The sequence below is a fragment of the Channa argus genome, chromosome 8 (assembly GCF_033026475.1).
Source record: "Channa argus isolate prfri chromosome 8, Channa argus male v1.0, whole genome shotgun sequence".
NCBI lineage: Eukaryota > Metazoa > Chordata > Actinopteri > Anabantiformes > Channidae > Channa > Channa argus.
In genome coordinates, this window is record NC_090204.1 from 9,014,784 (window position 1) to 9,032,187 (window position 17,404).

At 38.3% G+C, this 17,404-nt stretch overlaps 2 protein-coding genes across 3 annotated transcripts in view; one reads left to right on the top strand and one right to left on the bottom strand.

Moving 5' to 3' along the window:
• LOC137131437 (zinc finger protein GLIS1) overlaps positions 1-10,825 on the bottom strand; it is a 65,366-nt gene extending 54,541 nt beyond the window's left edge. Inside the window, exons 1-2 of one of the 2 annotated variants that reach the window (XM_067512684.1) lie at positions 10,345-10,825; positions 9,849-10,173 (exon numbers count right to left, since the gene is read on the bottom strand). In XM_067512684.1, the coding sequence (XP_067368785.1) occupies positions 9,849-10,128 (280 nt within the window). In that variant the 5' untranslated portion in view covers positions 10,129-10,173; positions 10,345-10,825. The remainder of the gene's footprint in view (positions 1-9,848; positions 10,174-10,344) is intronic. The other variant, XM_067512683.1, reaches the window with a different exon arrangement.
• A 3,207-nt stretch (positions 10,826-14,032) lies between these two features.
• dio1 (iodothyronine deiodinase 1) lies at positions 14,033-17,160 on the top strand. Its single transcript, XM_067512700.1, has 4 exons — positions 14,033-14,466; positions 14,551-14,694; positions 15,242-15,441; positions 15,816-17,160. The coding sequence occupies exons 1-4, from the start codon at positions 14,130-14,132 to the stop codon at positions 15,879-15,881; spliced, it is 747 nt and encodes a 248-aa protein (XP_067368801.1). The 5' UTR covers positions 14,033-14,129; the 3' UTR covers positions 15,882-17,160.
• Positions 17,161-17,404: the final 244 nt, after the last annotated feature.

A 17,404-nucleotide genomic window follows, 5' to 3' on the forward strand; every position in this document is an offset into this window, starting at 1 on the left:
TAACATTGCTAAACCTTTGTGTGAATAGTAGTTTTCCAGATCACGAAAGGTAGCACTTCCCTTGAAAGTTATAATAAAAGATTAGGAAAAAAAAACAAAAAACATTCTTTCCATGTGGAATGTGTATGTTTTTGCTCACTTGTCATGTATCATTTTCTCAGGAAACCCTACTACGTTTCTGCGTCCCTCTACAGGGCAGCAAACACTGTCAAACTCCATGAAGCACTTCAGAACGTATTGCGCCGTGTACTGCCATGGAACAAGCAGCAGGTATTTGTTAGTTAATCAGTGTTTACATTCAGCTAGAGGCTAAGGTTGTGTTCAGGAGCAGCAGGGCTGTTTTGACTAAGCCATCTCAGCAAGAGCCCGGTCATGGAGACTCCCAGCATTTGTAAAAGATTAGCGGCCTAGTCCTGATGCACTGAGCTCAGGTCAGGCAGAGTGCAGGGCTTGGACACAGCATAACCACTAGACAGGGCACATGAGCCACACTGAATAATGTGATTAAAGGTGTGGTTTAGAGTTCTCTGAAGGGAGACTTTACAGAAGTTGTCCATTCAGGAAGTGGCATTACCCAGTTTGACAGACAGCCACTAAGGTCATGACACAGAGGCATTAACACTATACACAAAGTAACAAGCATATCAAGCTTGTTGTTCCAATACTATGTACTAATGTTTCCTACTCCACCATCTGTGTATATTTGTATACCTTCTGTGTGTCGTGTTTAGGTGGGTTTCTATTACATGGGAGCGTACTGTCAGAGGGGTACAGTTCAAGTCAGAGTATCTATGCTGAATAAAGCAATAACGATAGCACACATGTTCTCAGCCCATCATTAGCCAAGATACTAAATGAAAACCAACTGTGTGGGAACAATAAAATAATTTGTCAAGGGAAAAGGGTGCAGATAAATTCTGCAAAGCATTTTCCAATTGGCTGATGCTCCAGTATGCTTCGCCAAGTGCTCACCACCTGGCTGTCATGGCTCTGACACTGTGTTTCAACTTGCAAACACATGTCGATTAGATCACTGACGATACAAGCTCAAAATGCCTGATCAGGCTTTTTTAATCGGTATTATTCAACATGTGGTGTGAGTGGACTTTTAAGGGGCAAAAAGTAGATAAATGGAAAGAGGAGACAAAAGAAACCTAGCTGTCCTCTCTTATGTCCCTCTTTCCACTAAATCTGTGAGGACATGCTGAGGGAAAGCCATGTACTCATCCTAAATATTCTTGTCAAAAACTTGATGATATATAAGAGACATTTCCTGTTAAGGAAAGGTTTAGCGATTATTGAATCCATGTGAACCCATGTGTCTTGTCTGTGTGAATCCAAGAATCTCAGAGTTGGTTTTAAGGTGAGTAAAGCTCCTCTTGATGGGTTTTGGCTTTTTCATGAAGGTTGAATGCTGACTGGTGGGAAAACGTTGTAAATGCTTAGCCAGCTGGGACAGCTACACACTGGTTCCTATTAGGCCCAAATCTTTTAACTTCTATTTTTAATACACTGCACCCAGCAGCACCATCTTTATTAAATATGAAAGCCAGCAATTTCTGGCAGGTCCAACAGGTGGTGTTCCAAGACAAGCATTTCACATATTGATAAAATTGACATTGATACGTATACAAACAAACAAACAAACATACATACATACAAACATACAAATTATGTTCACTGATACACAAGCATAAAATGAATGTCCTAAGCATGTCCTAGACTGTCCCAAATATTTAAATGAAGATAATATCTTTTTATAGATTTTTACAGTCATTGAACAATATTAGTGGCTCAGCATTTATTTTGCCAAGTATTGCAATTTCTCACTTTCAAAAACAAAGTTGTGTGTAATGTTTTGGAAACATGCAACAAGTGGCTGATCAGTGTTGCAACAGATTTCACCCTGAAGCCAAAAAAGCTAAAAACATTTTGCACTGTATTATTCGCTTCATTTTTTTTCTTGAAACTTTGCTCTAATTAGCTGGAAAACAATTATTATTATTAACTCTTTTTAAATGTATATGTCCAGAAAGGGATCATAACCTTGTCCATCTTGTCTTCCACTTTGACACAAACATGCACAAACACATAATCACAATCAATGCTCAAATCAGCTCACTACTAATGCTGCCAACAACGAGCCCCATAAGAGATCTAAAGTGTCCAACATGATGTTTGTGTTAAGCAGTGTATTATAGAAGCCGACTTCTGGGTCTTGGGGGAATGTTAAGCATGTTAATGAAGAGTGCATACTGAGACTATTACTCAACGTAATATGGATCCATTTAACACACTTATTGCACAGCCCATATGAGCCTAGGTTCAAATAGAGAAAAGGGTACATTTAATCTTGGCAACAGTAAATCAAAGAGGAACAGAATTGATTGTCTTCAACAAAACAGTTTCCAGCATAAATGTTTTCTCATTTAGGATTACAGTAAAAGACTGCCAACAGAATGAAAACAGCATAGCTTTCTTTTAAATGCTATTTGATGTAGTGAATGTAAAGCAGACAGATGCTACAGGAGCCAGCAGATAACAGATGTCTCTACTGTTTCCAGGGGGAAACCTCTGAGCAGAGCAACAAGCTCATCTGTGAGATGCAGTTTTCACTTCCAGAGGGTGAAATGTAATAGACATCTCTGCTAGACTAGGACATTAGTACAGAAGTCACAGGCCAAAACATCTTTGATGCCTTTAACTTACTGTTTGGCAACCAGTTTGTTATAGACCGTTAAACAAAGACATGGACACAGGGAGAAGAATAAAATGACAAACCTTGGCTTAGATGACAAACGTGTTAAAAATGTAGAAGAAGCATCCTTTAGACAACAATCTGTGTATGGTTGTAGTTAGACTACAAGGCAATCTTGGGTAAATTATCAGTTATTTTTAATAACTTAATTCTATTTTTTTTTCTGTTTTTGTATCACATAAGGAGACATGAGATTCAAGACATTCCCACACAATGCAAAAATCCATTCATTCCACAGCATCACATCATGAGAAAATGCATCTTCTTATCACATATGCCGCCTTGCTCTGATATTAGCCCTCTTAAATACCCTTCCCTTTCAAATAAAACTGTCTATTAAAAACAAGTCTGTAAAAATAACCTTAGGCATTACGAATAACAGTGCTGGCATAAAGCCTCAAAACTTCATTAACATCCAGGGTCAGTCTGGGAAGGCTCCCAGCTTCCTGGAACTTGGAGTGACAAGCATTAACCTAAACAGGGCAGCAGCATCACTCTCTGAGAATCCTCAGCTGCCTCACATCATGCAGAACTGTGCTGTCCAGGTTTGCTACAAAAAGAAACATTTTCCCATAACACCGATCCACCTGTACTTTAATGCTGCCTGTTTGCACAGGATGATATCAATCTGTTAAAATAGGTCCTGACGTTAACCAGTACATAAGCTATAATAAATCGTGACACTAAGGTTTTTGCTTTCCAGCACTTTAGAATAAATCCTCGAAAGAATAATTGCAGAGATATTGATTATATGTGATGAAACTTGGCTCTCTATCTAGGACAATGATGCATGTGCCTATATTTGCCAAGACATAATGCACATCTGAATATCTAAGTCCAAGTCAGCAGGGTACAGAAGTGCAAGTTCTGCAGGCTTTATGATTGATGTTGACCCAGATTATTAAGAGACAAGCAAGAGTAAAGTGTAAAGTGTACTCTAAGAAACCTTCATTATTTTGTTCCTTTGTGCACTTATTAGTCAATGTAAGCATGTTAATACAGCACAGGGGCTGGACTGCACTGTAGTTGACTAGAGACTAAGTAATTCTTCCAGAATGCTGGGCTTCTATTAATGAGAACTTATAAAGTATATAAACTGCACTATTAGACTATATAATGTCTTTCATAGTCCTCTGGGGCAGCGCCAGCCAATAGTTCATTGAGCTGACTGGGCACTGCCCCATGGTAGCTTCCTGGCAGAAACAGAACAAGAGAAAGGATAAAACTCAAGCTTTTTGGCTGCTTTCTGACACACTCTAATGAAGGCATTAAAACAGCTTCGGCTCACATCATGTTTGCCCATTTGTTTTTGACCGTTCAGTTGAAGCCATTGCTTGATTGGCTGGCTGATTCATCTCCAACATGACCAGGGGTCATTAAAAGAAAAACAGAAAAACAGCCATTTCAGACACTACTTTAATAAACATCCATTGTAGTTTTAAAGGATCTGTTTACAAAATGCAGACTTAGCAACTTTGTAAATATTACTCACATTAACATCTCTCCTAAAATAGGATGAAATGCTGATAGTAGCATACTCTATTATACCAGTCTATTTATGACTGACTAATATGACTGAAAACTGCTTTGTCACACTCTCACAATCTGGGTTCTTGCTGCTTGTTTGTGGAGGTCAGTGGAGCCATAACCCTCTTGGCCACATCTCTCTCCTGCCATCTCTCTCTCTGTCCCCTTCTCCAGCTGACAGCTGTGAGGTCCCTGTCAGCAATCTGCCCTACTCTAGCAGAGAAAGCACAGCAGCGGACTGCCGTCTTTGCTGCCACAGTCGGAGTGGAGTGAATTTTTCTTTGATGAAACATAGCAATGTCGAGCCAAGAACAGCAAGTGGCACAGCCGAGATGTAAATCAAAAACCCACCCGTGTGCTAAGTCATACGCAGAGAAGTCTGCAAGAGTAGTCACTGCTGTCTGAAAATGCATGAGTAATACAGACTCTATAGACATGTGGTCAGCTGTAGCATTCCTGTCCAGGAGAAAAGCATCAAAGAGAAGTCTCTATATCTTTGCTACACATAGTTGTAGGGTAAAACAAATCGAGTCTAATTTGCAAGGCCTGGTAGCTTTATCCCCTCATCAGCAAAAGTGTAATGCCTAAACTTTAGGTACTTCTCAAGGGCTAAAAATACATTTTTAAAACATATCTGAGCCAACTCTGCAGCTTTTTGTTGATTAAATTTCTTCTGGTATTCCAGAGATATTTCGACACTTACTCAAACCAGATCATATTTTTGCTGTGTGACTGTTTGGATTCATTGGCAGTATGAAAGTCAGAATGCCTTTGGTTACAGTGAGATTCCAAAGTCATACCACACTGGTCACATAAGAATGAGAACATTTGACTTGACTGACACTGAGTGTGGAGAACTAAAAGGACAGTGGAGAGACTGGAGTGCTAAAATTCTCATGGTCATTTTGCAATTTTAGAGGACTACTTCATATATATATTATATATAAATATATATTTCTCAGGCAGAAACACACAGAATCACAACCTCCCATAAATCTATTTATCTTTCTTTAAATACAGCCTCAATCAAGTTCATGCAACTCTCTTCATGTGCCACTTATCTCTGTTTTCCACACACGTAATGCGTACTTCTGGCCAATTTTGATTAAGATGATTCATCCAAGCAGATGCCAGACCAGGGGCGCTCTCTTACTCTCCCTCTCTAGTGGCTGTGACTCAGGAAGTGCTTTTATTCCATTACCCAGCATTCCCTCGTCAGCTTCTCAGCCAGACAAGGTTTACGGGAATGCAGCTGAAGAATCATCACCGGGCCTCGGCTTTATGAATCAATGGAACATGCTGCAAACATTACACCATGCAACACTCTTCCCAGGCAGCACCCTCACATTTAGCCATAACTCACTGCTGAGCTCACAGAAGATCCATAAGACATGGGCTGCGGCTCTCTGTTTGGCTCATCGGAATGTACTGACTGGTGAGAAACACTGTCCAAAGAATGCTACTATCACGCTACTTCTTTGATATGCATAAGCATGGTCACATGTATAGTTCCACCTAATTCAGAGGAATAAATGCAAAAAGGAAACATGTCTGGCTGCTTTTAGATTTCTGCTGTAGATTGCTCTTGGTCATCTTTGGCAATGATAGGAAGCAGTGAAAGTGTTTTCCGTGAGGATTGATCATTCTTTTAGAAAAATCCATGAGGGAGAGAGAAGCTACAACCTGAGTTTGCAGCTACAATCTTCAGGCAATCTCACCATCAGTGGCATTAACATCCTCAAATACTCTGTCAGAACTTCAATTTAATAAATGGCTGTTTGCCACATTGATGCTCAATGTGGCAAAACGATCTGCAGAGCTGGCAGGAATTGAGCGAAAAGCAGAAAAGCCTGTCTATATCGGGATACGACTATCAGCCATAATCATTAAAAACACAATCATTCATATCCTGTAAAAAGGAGACAAAACATGTCAACTGGATACAGTGTGAAAATTTTATTAACCTCATTGCAATGTTGCAAGAAAGAAAATGTATCCTTAATGTAAGCTTGTGTATAAAATAATACATTTTGATTCTAAGAAATGTGTTCATGCTTCAATCACAAGCTTTTTTCTTTTTCATGATAAAACACTTTTACTGTTTACAACTTAAACCAACGAAGCTGAAGAACACTAACATACAAACAAAAACCTCAACAAGAAACTTTCTAGTACTGAGTTCAGTACAAAATCCTTCTGCCAGAACATTTGACTGACTTACTCCATGCTTATACTGGAACAGGATGACTCAAATCCTCATGTAGTACTTTTCTTAAATTATCCATAGTATATTTAAAATCTATGAAATGGGTTTCAGGTATTCTGTCCTCTTACTTTGGAACAAAATTCCTGAGCATATAAAAACAAAGCTTAAGTTACTTAAGCTTAAAATCTTATTTTCACAAACTTAGGGTTATTTGGTTGTTTCTTCACATCTTAATATCTGGGACTCTCTAATATTTTCTATAATGTATTATTATTATTATTATTTAGCATTGTGTTATTAAGTCCACTAATTTTACTTACTATAAAGTATTTTACAGTAGCTCACAAGTAAAAAATCCTTCTTACCTACTCAGAACCACAACGAATAAATAATATGCCCTATGTAAACATCAAAGTCCAATTTAATACAATTATACTCCTGACATCCAATGCAGTTTAAGAAATTCAAAACCTGCTGAAACAGCTAAAGCCATCAATGTCCCAGTATCATAGCTGTATAAACATTTTATGTGAGGATTTACTTAAAGGAAAAGTCTCTAGTCTAGACAACTGTTAAAGAGAAAAAGCACTGGAACACATATTTTGTAGGTTAGGTTGAGCACTGTATATTTTGATGACTGCGCTGAAAACTAACATGTTTTAGGGAATTCAACATGGATGCCAATGACACTTGACAAATGACAAAAGAAGTGCGTCTGTGTGTGCATGTGTTTACAAATTGTGAGTATGTCACTGTGTGCACAGTATGTTAAGCATATGCTAGTGCAGTGTCTACATGTATACAAAATGTCTGTTTGTGTGTTTGAGTACCTCCATACAGGTGTACTTGCAGTAAGTATCAAGACCTATAGAACAAAGGCATATAGAAGCATGCCGCATAATGATTTGTGTTGACAAAAATGACTGGAAACAGCCAAAGAAATGATTAGAAAAGTTTAGACTATGCTCAATTGCAAAAGTCCATTATTCATCTATTTATTTTTAGCACAGTGGTGTCACAGTATTGGGATAATTAGCCACTGTTTATGAAGAACAGCAGACATGGTTTCCAAACCTCTGCACCAGAACTGAAACACTAAGTACTGTGATTTGTCATTTATTCAGCCTGACGCAAAGAAATTAATACTTAGATTTAGGCAAGAACTAGTTTATAAATGCCACATAAAACTGGCTAAGAGTGAATAAATGATGTATGACCTAAAAAAACAGATTCCAAGCTTTTAACAGATGAAGAACTTTATGAAAGCACTTCAACTCTTACTCTCCTCATCACAAACATATTAATATACTACTAATTTACTTTCTTAAATGTCACTCATCTATTTATTCATTCATTTAAGCAGTTTTAAACTTTCATGCACAAAAACTACATGTGTGTTTTTGGGAGTAATTACAAAAATCAGAAAAATCTGAGTGTGTCTCATTGTACATACTCATAAAAAAAATAGAGCTGAGCTGGGGTTTAGATGAAACATCCTTAGTGTACTATTTAATCACTTTATCACCGATTAATCATTCACATTTGGCAATCACAGGGTAAATGTTAAAGGTCAAAAATCTCCCGTCTGAGGTAAGATCTTCCTCCACCATCTCACATCCACAAGGATAAATATTACAGTATGCATTTGTTCAGAGATTCCTTTGAGTATAAATCTAAAGCAATGGTTGAGAATGCAGTTTAAACTCCAGCTCTGTCCCCAAATGGGAGTATGTAATACGATCAGCCTCAAATGAGCCATGATACAAAAGACTGATGAGTACTGAGATCACTTTTATTCTCCATGCTCACCAAAAGAGACTATAAAAACAAATGCTGAACATAGCACATATTCATATGGGACAGAGAAAGCAGCATTAGGAGTGCAAGATAAACTGAATTAAATGTTTTAGAACTGAAGTAAAACTGCTGAAAGTAATGTAAAAATCAATTACTGCCAAATCATAAAACATGTTTTTATGTCAGTATCTAATTAAGGAAATAGCTGTTTGGTTTTGTTTTACCCCCCATAAAAGACAAAAAAACTATTTGAGTTCATAACCCACACATTACTGAAATTATTAAAACATCATTCAATTGCCTCACGGACTGTGAATGAAACAAGCAGAAACGTAGGCATCTGTTTCAATGTTAATCTGCACAATTTAATCCACAAACACGTAACACATCTTGCATTTCCCACAATTTACGGGAAGCAAGTTCAAAAGCGTTGCAAAGACAATGAGACGATTCATTCTGGTTGGGGATGCTGGGGATGGAGGGCTGAGGGCACAACTGTGCTCCAACAGAACTCATAAATGCTGAGACACATTCAGCAGACATATGGTTTGTGTTGAGCAAAGAAGAAACAATAATCAAATCCGTTGATCCTCTTCTTGCTGCAAGGATGATTGCTAATATGAAAGTCTGTTCCGTCTAATCATAATTTAGGACGGGGCTGTAATTACCTCCGCCTTCTCACAACAACACTGTCTAAACAGGATGGAGCAGGCATCCACAGAAAGTCAAAGCCCATTTTCCACTCTGGATGTTATCTATATAACTGTGCTCATTTCATCTATGTAATTGTTGTTTTAAAGTTTTCACTCTCACCGAAGTACCATGTCAAAGATTATTTTTTTGCAAGACTCCAAAAATGAATTGGAACAGACAGACTTAAAAATAAATTTGCATTCTCTAAAATGAAGAGAATGCTTAAAAAAAAGAATTGCCCCATTCATTCATTCAACAAAATGTTGTTTTAAACTGTGAAAAGCTTGAAGTCTTGAAGTTTTCCACATTTAACTAAATAAGTCAACATCACACTAACCCTCCCATGAAGTAAATACTGCCATGCCTTGTTAACATCCCGAGGAAATGCACGCTATGCTTTAGCAGTTACCCCACATACTGTGCAACACTTCAGATTGTCTTCTTGTGCAACTGAGACTTTGATTCTGGTCTTATTTATAAATTGGCCAATGAACAAGTGAGCTCTGGGTTTAATTAACAGACCTAATCCACAACTGCAAACAGGGATCTTAACATAAATACACACACAACAGCTGCATCAAAGGATGCTCTGGGGAAGCCATATGAAGGCAGTATTTTAGAGGATGACTTTTATCAATATCTAATAGCCTATCATTGTTAATTAGTTCAACTCATCTATCCCCATAATTTCTTTTTCATGTTATTTTTTTCAATTCTAACTTTAAATGTTTGCACATTTTATTAATAGATTCTGGAAATCCCTCAATGAGTCTTCTTTGCTGATCAGCTGTGCCACCTCCAATCACCCGAGAAGCATCAATTAAAAGACCTGAGGGCTACTGCTCAAACTCAGACCTATGGGCCTACCTTGGACTTGAGGGAGAGAGAAGCATGAGCGCGGTGTTGTGGTGGACAGATGCGCTTTTTCCTCGGGCGCGCTGAGCCGCTTGGGGCTGACACAGTTCATATGAATCGGGGTGTCATACGGGCTGCGGCAAATCTGAGATCCAAAACCACCGTTCCCGGCTCGCCGTGCACAGATGTCCGACTTGCTGCCGTACACGGAGAACGTTAGGCCGGTGAAGTCCGGGAAAGCTGGCGTCTGACAGTGGCTGACCATCCCGAACAGCGCGGTGGAGTTCTGCATTAATGATTCGGCTTTCCCATGCAGTTTGCCAGCTCCTCACATAACCTGCGCACAGGAATAGACAATTACAGATGAATGTGTATAGAACACCGAGGCAATAGTTTGTTTTCAAGTTCGGTGCATGCGTCAGATTGTACAAGCACCCATTTCAATTTAACAGGAAGAATCAGCACACTGGGCAAAGCCATTACACATCAGGCATTTGGTAACACCTACCTTTTCCAATCGACTTACAAGCAGCGGAGAGCGTCTAATTGCACACATCAGCATGTTTATCAAACTGTAAGTGAAAGCATTTGTAAGCCTGATCGATAGCATCCTTTCACTGAGGATCAGTCATCAGCATCCTCTCTTGTCTCTCTCTCTCTCTCGCCCTCCTTCCCTCTGCCTCTCTACGATTGACACCCGATAGCTCCACTGCTGTGTAGTATAGTCAGGAGCGCCAATGAAGACAGTGTCCGTGTTTCTGTGGGAGGATAATATCTGTGTGTTCAAGCAATTCTTGGCTTGGATGTCAAGTTTGCGAGATCCTGCGAGATCCCGCAGGCGCGTCCGTGATCCACAACCATAAGTGGCGGTGATACCAATCATTCAAAAGCCCAGTGTAAACATGTGGTGCAGGTAACTCCACGACAGACTGTGACATCGTACGCAGCTCGTTCAACTACTTTCTTTCCAATAAATAATGCTTAAATTCAGTGTTTTATGCTGCAGTGCATGGCTTTAATATTGATACTCATAGTTGGCATTTTCAGCCTGCGGTCCATTATAATATTGCAGAAGTCACCATTTGTTCTGTAGTTACCATAAGCTTTAAACCTGTGTGTATACTTACGTGTTTGCGGACACTTAGTACCCTTTGATTTTTTCCCAGCATCCCTCCAAAAGAGTTGAATGAAAATGTGACAGGGACTAAGTTAACTTATTAGACTTATCAATGACACACATTTAATTCAGTCTCTATTTTCCCATAACCGTTTAAAGTTATTATTGGTTTTTCACAAATTCATTTTAAAAGTCTTTAAGGCCAAATTATCTAAACGTATCCTATCCGTTTTTATTTAGGCTTTATTTAAAATAGCTGTATTAATAGCAGGTCTAAGTAAAATACATCATTTAAGTCTTTTCGCCTAAAATTAATTAATTTTCACTTTGCCAATAACGACATAGCTGCTTTCAAACAAGAAATAAATTTTGCTATTCTGCAACGCCATCTATTGGTTTTTCTGTGGATGGGAAAACTATTCTCTGTCACAGTGGACATGGGAACAGCAGCCTTGGTTTTCATTATGCAAAAATACGCCAGGTGGAACAAATTGTGCGTATTTAAATTAAATGTCTTGGGATGTGGTTGGGTGTGTTTTATTTTCCTGTCGGTACAATCGGAGTCGCTGTCTGTAGTATAGCGGAAACGCGCAACTAGTATGGCTGAATTTGATGCTGCGTTTAAGTGCAGTTAGAAAGATATTCTTTAGGAAGGCCCACCGTCCCCTTTTGACAGCAGGTTAGATGATACAGATTTGAACTTTAAGTTGAATATCTAATTATCACAGCAAAATTAGTGTGTTGATGAAAAATACAGAAACAAACACACATTATTGTACCACCTGGGCACTGATAAACATAAACAAGAACTAATAAAATTACAGACCAAATGTAAGGAAACTAATCATTTTTACACCTTACGCCTGAAACACACAGTAAAAACGTCAAAAGATAATTATTTAGGCCTGAAAATAATTGAACAAAGATAGAAAGAAGCATGCAATGTGTTCTAGTGCAATCAAATCCACTTTTAAGGTGGCTTAAATTACTTCAGGAATCAGAAAATTCATCTACCAGAATGCCACAGAAAAAAGTCTAATTTAGTAACCAGAAATGTTAAATTATGTTAAGGTCATTTAAATATTGTGTATTGTTTTTTACTTGCAGAAAACAATCTTTAAATTTCTTCAAAAGGAAGCAAAGAATATGACGAAAGCAAACAACTTATCTTTGGAACCCTTATTGACCCTCCCTAATACTGTGTATTACAGCCAGTAAATGTAACACACAGTTGAATATAAATGTAGCATTAATTACATTTAACATATTTTTCGACAGAAACAAATAATTCGCTGCCTTCAGATTTGTTGGTAGCATAAAGCTAAACTATATCCCCTCAGCAAAGCAGTGCTCAGAGATATGGCTTGCCTCTATATACATTTACTGTTTCAGTTAATTATGAGCTTTTTTTGGAGCATATTAGTATTTCCTATTGCCTTTTTAATTGACCAAATTACTACAAAGTAAAAAAGACACACAGAGAAAAACTTGTATCTTTCTGAGCCAAGAGGCCTAAAGATGTTGAGTAGTACAATTAGTTTACTTTCTTGGTTTTGAGATCTCTGACCTTGCTCCAGTATCCTGCCTGATCCAAAGCCACTAAGCCAGCAGTACACAGCAGCTGACTGTAATGGCGGGACACACAGACCTAATGGTTTCTGAGAGAGTAACTTGGTGCAGGAAAATTAAAAGAGGCAAGTCAAGGAATTAACCTAAGAATGTTAATCTGTGTCCATTAAGTTGCCTTCTGATAAAGTTTTTCAATGAGCATTTTCCTTGTATTTCTGGATCTGGAAAAATAATATCTCACCTAACATTGACACAGCCTGAGATGACACATTTAACCTGAAGTCTTTTTATATATGTGATTGTAGATTAAACCATGTACTGTACATTCAACTTACATTTACATTTACATTCATTAGATATCAAATCCTGCAGTGGGATTCCCATGTCTCCATCTGTTAGCAAATTGTGAAGCCAGTGCAGCTCCAGGTCCGAGCAAGGCTAACTTTAGCACAGTTAGCAGTAGGTGGTTAGGAAAGAACCCAGATCTTGGGATTAAATTCTGGAGACAGTGACGTTTGTTTACCCGTGGATATTTTTTCCCCTTGGTCTGAAGCCAAGCTTCACACCAACCCGCCCTGTTTATGAATTACCTGAGCCTTAACCTTTCCCTAACTCTAACGTCTGCCTGCTTCAGAGTAGTCAGACTGTCATTGACCCTGGGTGGTGGCAGGTCACAGCAGAGGGTTCCCTCTCCGTAACAAATCTAGGTCTCACCTACAGCCACTGTCCAATCAGTGTCCAAAGCTTTCACAGAAATTAACTCTTGTAATTAACTGTTGCTTACAGATGCAAGATAACTGATCATTTAATATTTTAAATATTAAATATTAAATTTTTTTTGTGGTTTCACAACAATCAAATCTAATACTGATATTTTATTACAATTAGAAAAAAAAAAGAAAAATATGCTTTGTGTTTAAAAGACAGCATGTTGTTGAATTCCAGATGAATAACTCAATTATAATAAAATTGTCATATAGGAAATGTTGTAGTGTGCATCCTTATTTTGTCACATTTGTCACTGTCGGGAATGTATGTTTTGCAAATCCTTGAGAAACACTAGTATTAATAATGAAGGCTGCATGGCTGCTCGTTAAATATGTAGGTTGTACTCTATGGTTGGTCTAATTTAATTAGACTTTGTTTTAATAATGGCTTGGGTCGGCACTGCGTAGCTGGGGTTGGGAAAGGGCTGCTCAGGGTTAAGTTATAGATATTAAAGATAGAAAGAAGAATTTAGACAGTGTCGCTAGGTCTGTTTCTTTCTTAAGTGGATCTCAAAAAATAATTTTAAACAGTACTGGAAGTTTTGGTAAGATGCAAAAGTCAAAACATTAGTTAATAGATCACAAAGGAAAGAGGATGTAGAAAACACGCGAGGAGGCATTAAACTGAAACGGAAAAACAACCTCCTTTTGCTATGCATCTTCAGTGCTCCAGCAAAGTGTTTGATTCGCTTGAAATAGAAAGTACGAGCTCGCAAAGGGGCATTGAAGGCATCTGTTATCAAATATTAGCGGGTGGGCGGTAACCGACACGTTTAACAATCAAATGGCAATTTTGCAAGAGACGCAGTGAAACGGGCACTTCACCACTAAGAAAGAAGCATGTTTCTCCAAAAACTGATGGTGTATTTTTCGACAGCATGCATGTTTTGCTATATTATAGGACTCAATGTCGTAATCAGGATTTTGCATGTTTTCTCACCAAGCCTCACCAGGAAGCACATCCTCAGAATGGGTGAAAAGATCACCATGACCCAGAATCCCAAATTCAAGTATGAGGATTGGGGTCCGACTTTTATGTCTTTTATGCTTGTCAGAGCCGCCTCTAAGCACATGTGGCTGTCTCTCGGACAGGAGGCTTTCGTGGGAAGAGAAGCCCCGGACTCACCTGTGGTCACCATGGACGGAGAGCGAACAAGTATCTACCAGTACATGCGAGGTGCGTCATGGCGTGTCACGTTGTCGTGATTTGGTCCAGTTGCATCGTTTGATCCCGATTATTTAAGCTGCATTTTCTCTGCAGGTAACAGGCCGCTGGTGTTGAGTTTTGGAAGTTGCACCTGACCCCCGTTTATGTACAAACTTGAGGAGTTCAAGCAACTCGTCAGGGACTTCAGCAGTGTATCTGACTTTCTTGTGGTCTACATCGCCGAGGCTCATTCAACAGGTGAGTGAGCGTCGCCAGATGAAGTCATTACGATCATAAGATGTTCAATATTGGTGGAGGAGAAATTACAGTCCAGAATCTATAAAGTGAAAAAAGTGTTTTAGCAACGTGCAAATAAACTCTGCACTGGACAAAAAAACACTGATTAGTGCAATAACTATTTGTTTTACCTAACATTTGAGTAATCTATATGTATCAAAGTCCTTCAACCCTTTAAACCCTGTGAACAACTGCAATAGAGAATTTCAAAAGCAGCATTTTAAATGTCTGGCTTTTGCATCACTGAATCATTTGGTGTGTTGAATTAAAACTGTAATATCTCTCAAAAAATATTGTTATGATATTTTACCCAAACGAACAACTGTAGATTCTTTAAGGTCACCAAAAATAGAAACTCCTTTTAACTACCATAGTGAAATGCACCAGCCTTAATAAAAGTGCCTTAACTCTTGATGCTGTAATTCATTAATGCCACAACCATAAAACAGTGCCTGTTGTGCATTTAGGAACTTTGCTGCAGTGTAATTACACACTTTTTCTGTCTCAGATGGCTGGGCCTTTACCAACAACTACGACATTAACCAGCACCGGAGCCTGGAGGACAGGTTGTCTGCAGCACAGATTCTGGTTCAGAAGGAGCCCCTGTGTCCTGTGGTTGTGGATGAAATGAATGATGTCACCGCCATTAAGTATGGCGCCCTGCCTGAAAGACTTTACGTGCTGCAAACTGGAAAAGTTGTCTACAAGGTGAGTTGTGAAGACTAATTCCAGGACTTTTCTTTTATATGATACTAATGGAGGTGTTTTCGGGAAAAGCAAGGCGTCTTTGCACTGTCTGCTCACCTCATGCAATCGCGCTATTCCAAGTAATACCAGCATTATGGTCTAAGTGTCTCCATAGTATCTCTTCTCACGCTATGGCGTGAAAAATCACAGACACAAAAGTGGATTTCTTGGCATGGAGCCTGGCCCATGTTGGCCATGCCAGAAATTTAGAACTGTGTGTTATTGTTTGCCATAGGCACGTCGCTGTTGCTCTGTACAATAATAATGAAAGTGCTATCAAAATAAAATTGTTATTCATTGTATTTTATTATTGTTCTTCACTCTGTGTTCCATAGGGTGGGACGGGACCTTGGGGCTACAATCCACAGGAGGTGCATTCCTTCCTAAAGAAGATAAAATAAGATTTTTAATTCCTGTCAAGGCTTGTATTTGCCACCCAACCAGTCTCATACAGAAATTGATATCTTAGTTTAGTAAGGGACGGAGGTGTTAACATTCTAACATATTGTACAATACTGATATTACATAATACCACCTACGTTTTCTAGCCTTATTTTACTTGGACATCTCCATAACCAATATATCTCCTTATGTATCTCTACAGGCATCTCTTACCTTTCATAGCAGAAATATTGTAGCCCCTTTAAACTTGCACTAATATTGTCTCCAGATTCCCTTGTACATTGAAGGCTGATCTCCGTTGTCAACCTCTGAGCTTGAACTTGCCTCTCAGTGTTAATTAATTTTATTACATTGGCTGCTACAGGTGAAACTATTTGCCTCTGTAGCCACATGCGGTGAAACACAGAGAGACGCCCCACTCGGAGTTCGTGATTGTGGGGTCATCCTATGTACAAGCGTTGCTGCGTGTGTTCATATGTGTTTTCATCTTTTTAAGTTGAAATGCTGAAAATGTAAATGAGTGAAAGCACCTGTTTTCCACTTCACTTACAGGTTTTAGTTATTGTATATGGTTTAACTTGTTCTATAAATGCTCAGAGGTAGTACTACAGAAGGATGCTTTTTGTATGATGATTACAGTTTAAACCTCAGGTAACTGTAATTTGATGAAATGATCTAAAAGTATACCTTCTCTGGATTATGTAGGAGCATTTATGATTTCATGCGTCTAAGGAAGAAGCCTTTCATATGGAAAGAATTAGCTTGTTATTGCAATTTGATTTAGGAACATTTATATTATTGTATTATTAAAGTAACCCGGGAAGATTCATCAAGGCCTCAGTTTCACACATTTCTTATAGTGCTTTGCAGTTTATGTTATGTCATGATACTAGTCATTTTTTTTCTTCTGTACATTTTTGAGGGTTTAACTAGTTCACTGTACTTTATGCTACAGAAACCATTTAAACATCAAATGTCAACTTTTTGAGGACATGCTACTTCCACTGAATTTTTTTGGCTACTTTTTTATTATGTTTTTTTTAAATTATTGTATGGACTCAATAGACAGAATGTTCAAATCCTTTTCAAATTTGCTTCCACTTCCTCTCCATTTAACTTTATGTACTTTAGCAAACGTTCAGCGAAATGTCAAATGTCTCTCAAGACACTAAACTATTAAACTTGTATTGTTTTGCAGATTTTGCTTTATTGCAGGTTTATTTTTATGCTGGTTCTTAGACATTTTTCACCTCCTAATTAAAGTGACTTCCCACTGTAGCCTTTTCTGTGTTTTACTCTGTTTGCTCAACTTTCAGCTTTCATAAACAAATGATACTTCAAAACATATACATCTATTGTAAAACACTCAATATTTCTCTCTCATCCTCTATCCATCTCCCCCCCTCCACCTCTCTATCTATCCAACTATTCTATCATTCATTTATTTTATAAAATGTTACCTCTGTGTTCTTCTTACACCCTTTCTAGTTCAAATGAAACAGGGAATTTTATGTTTTGAATT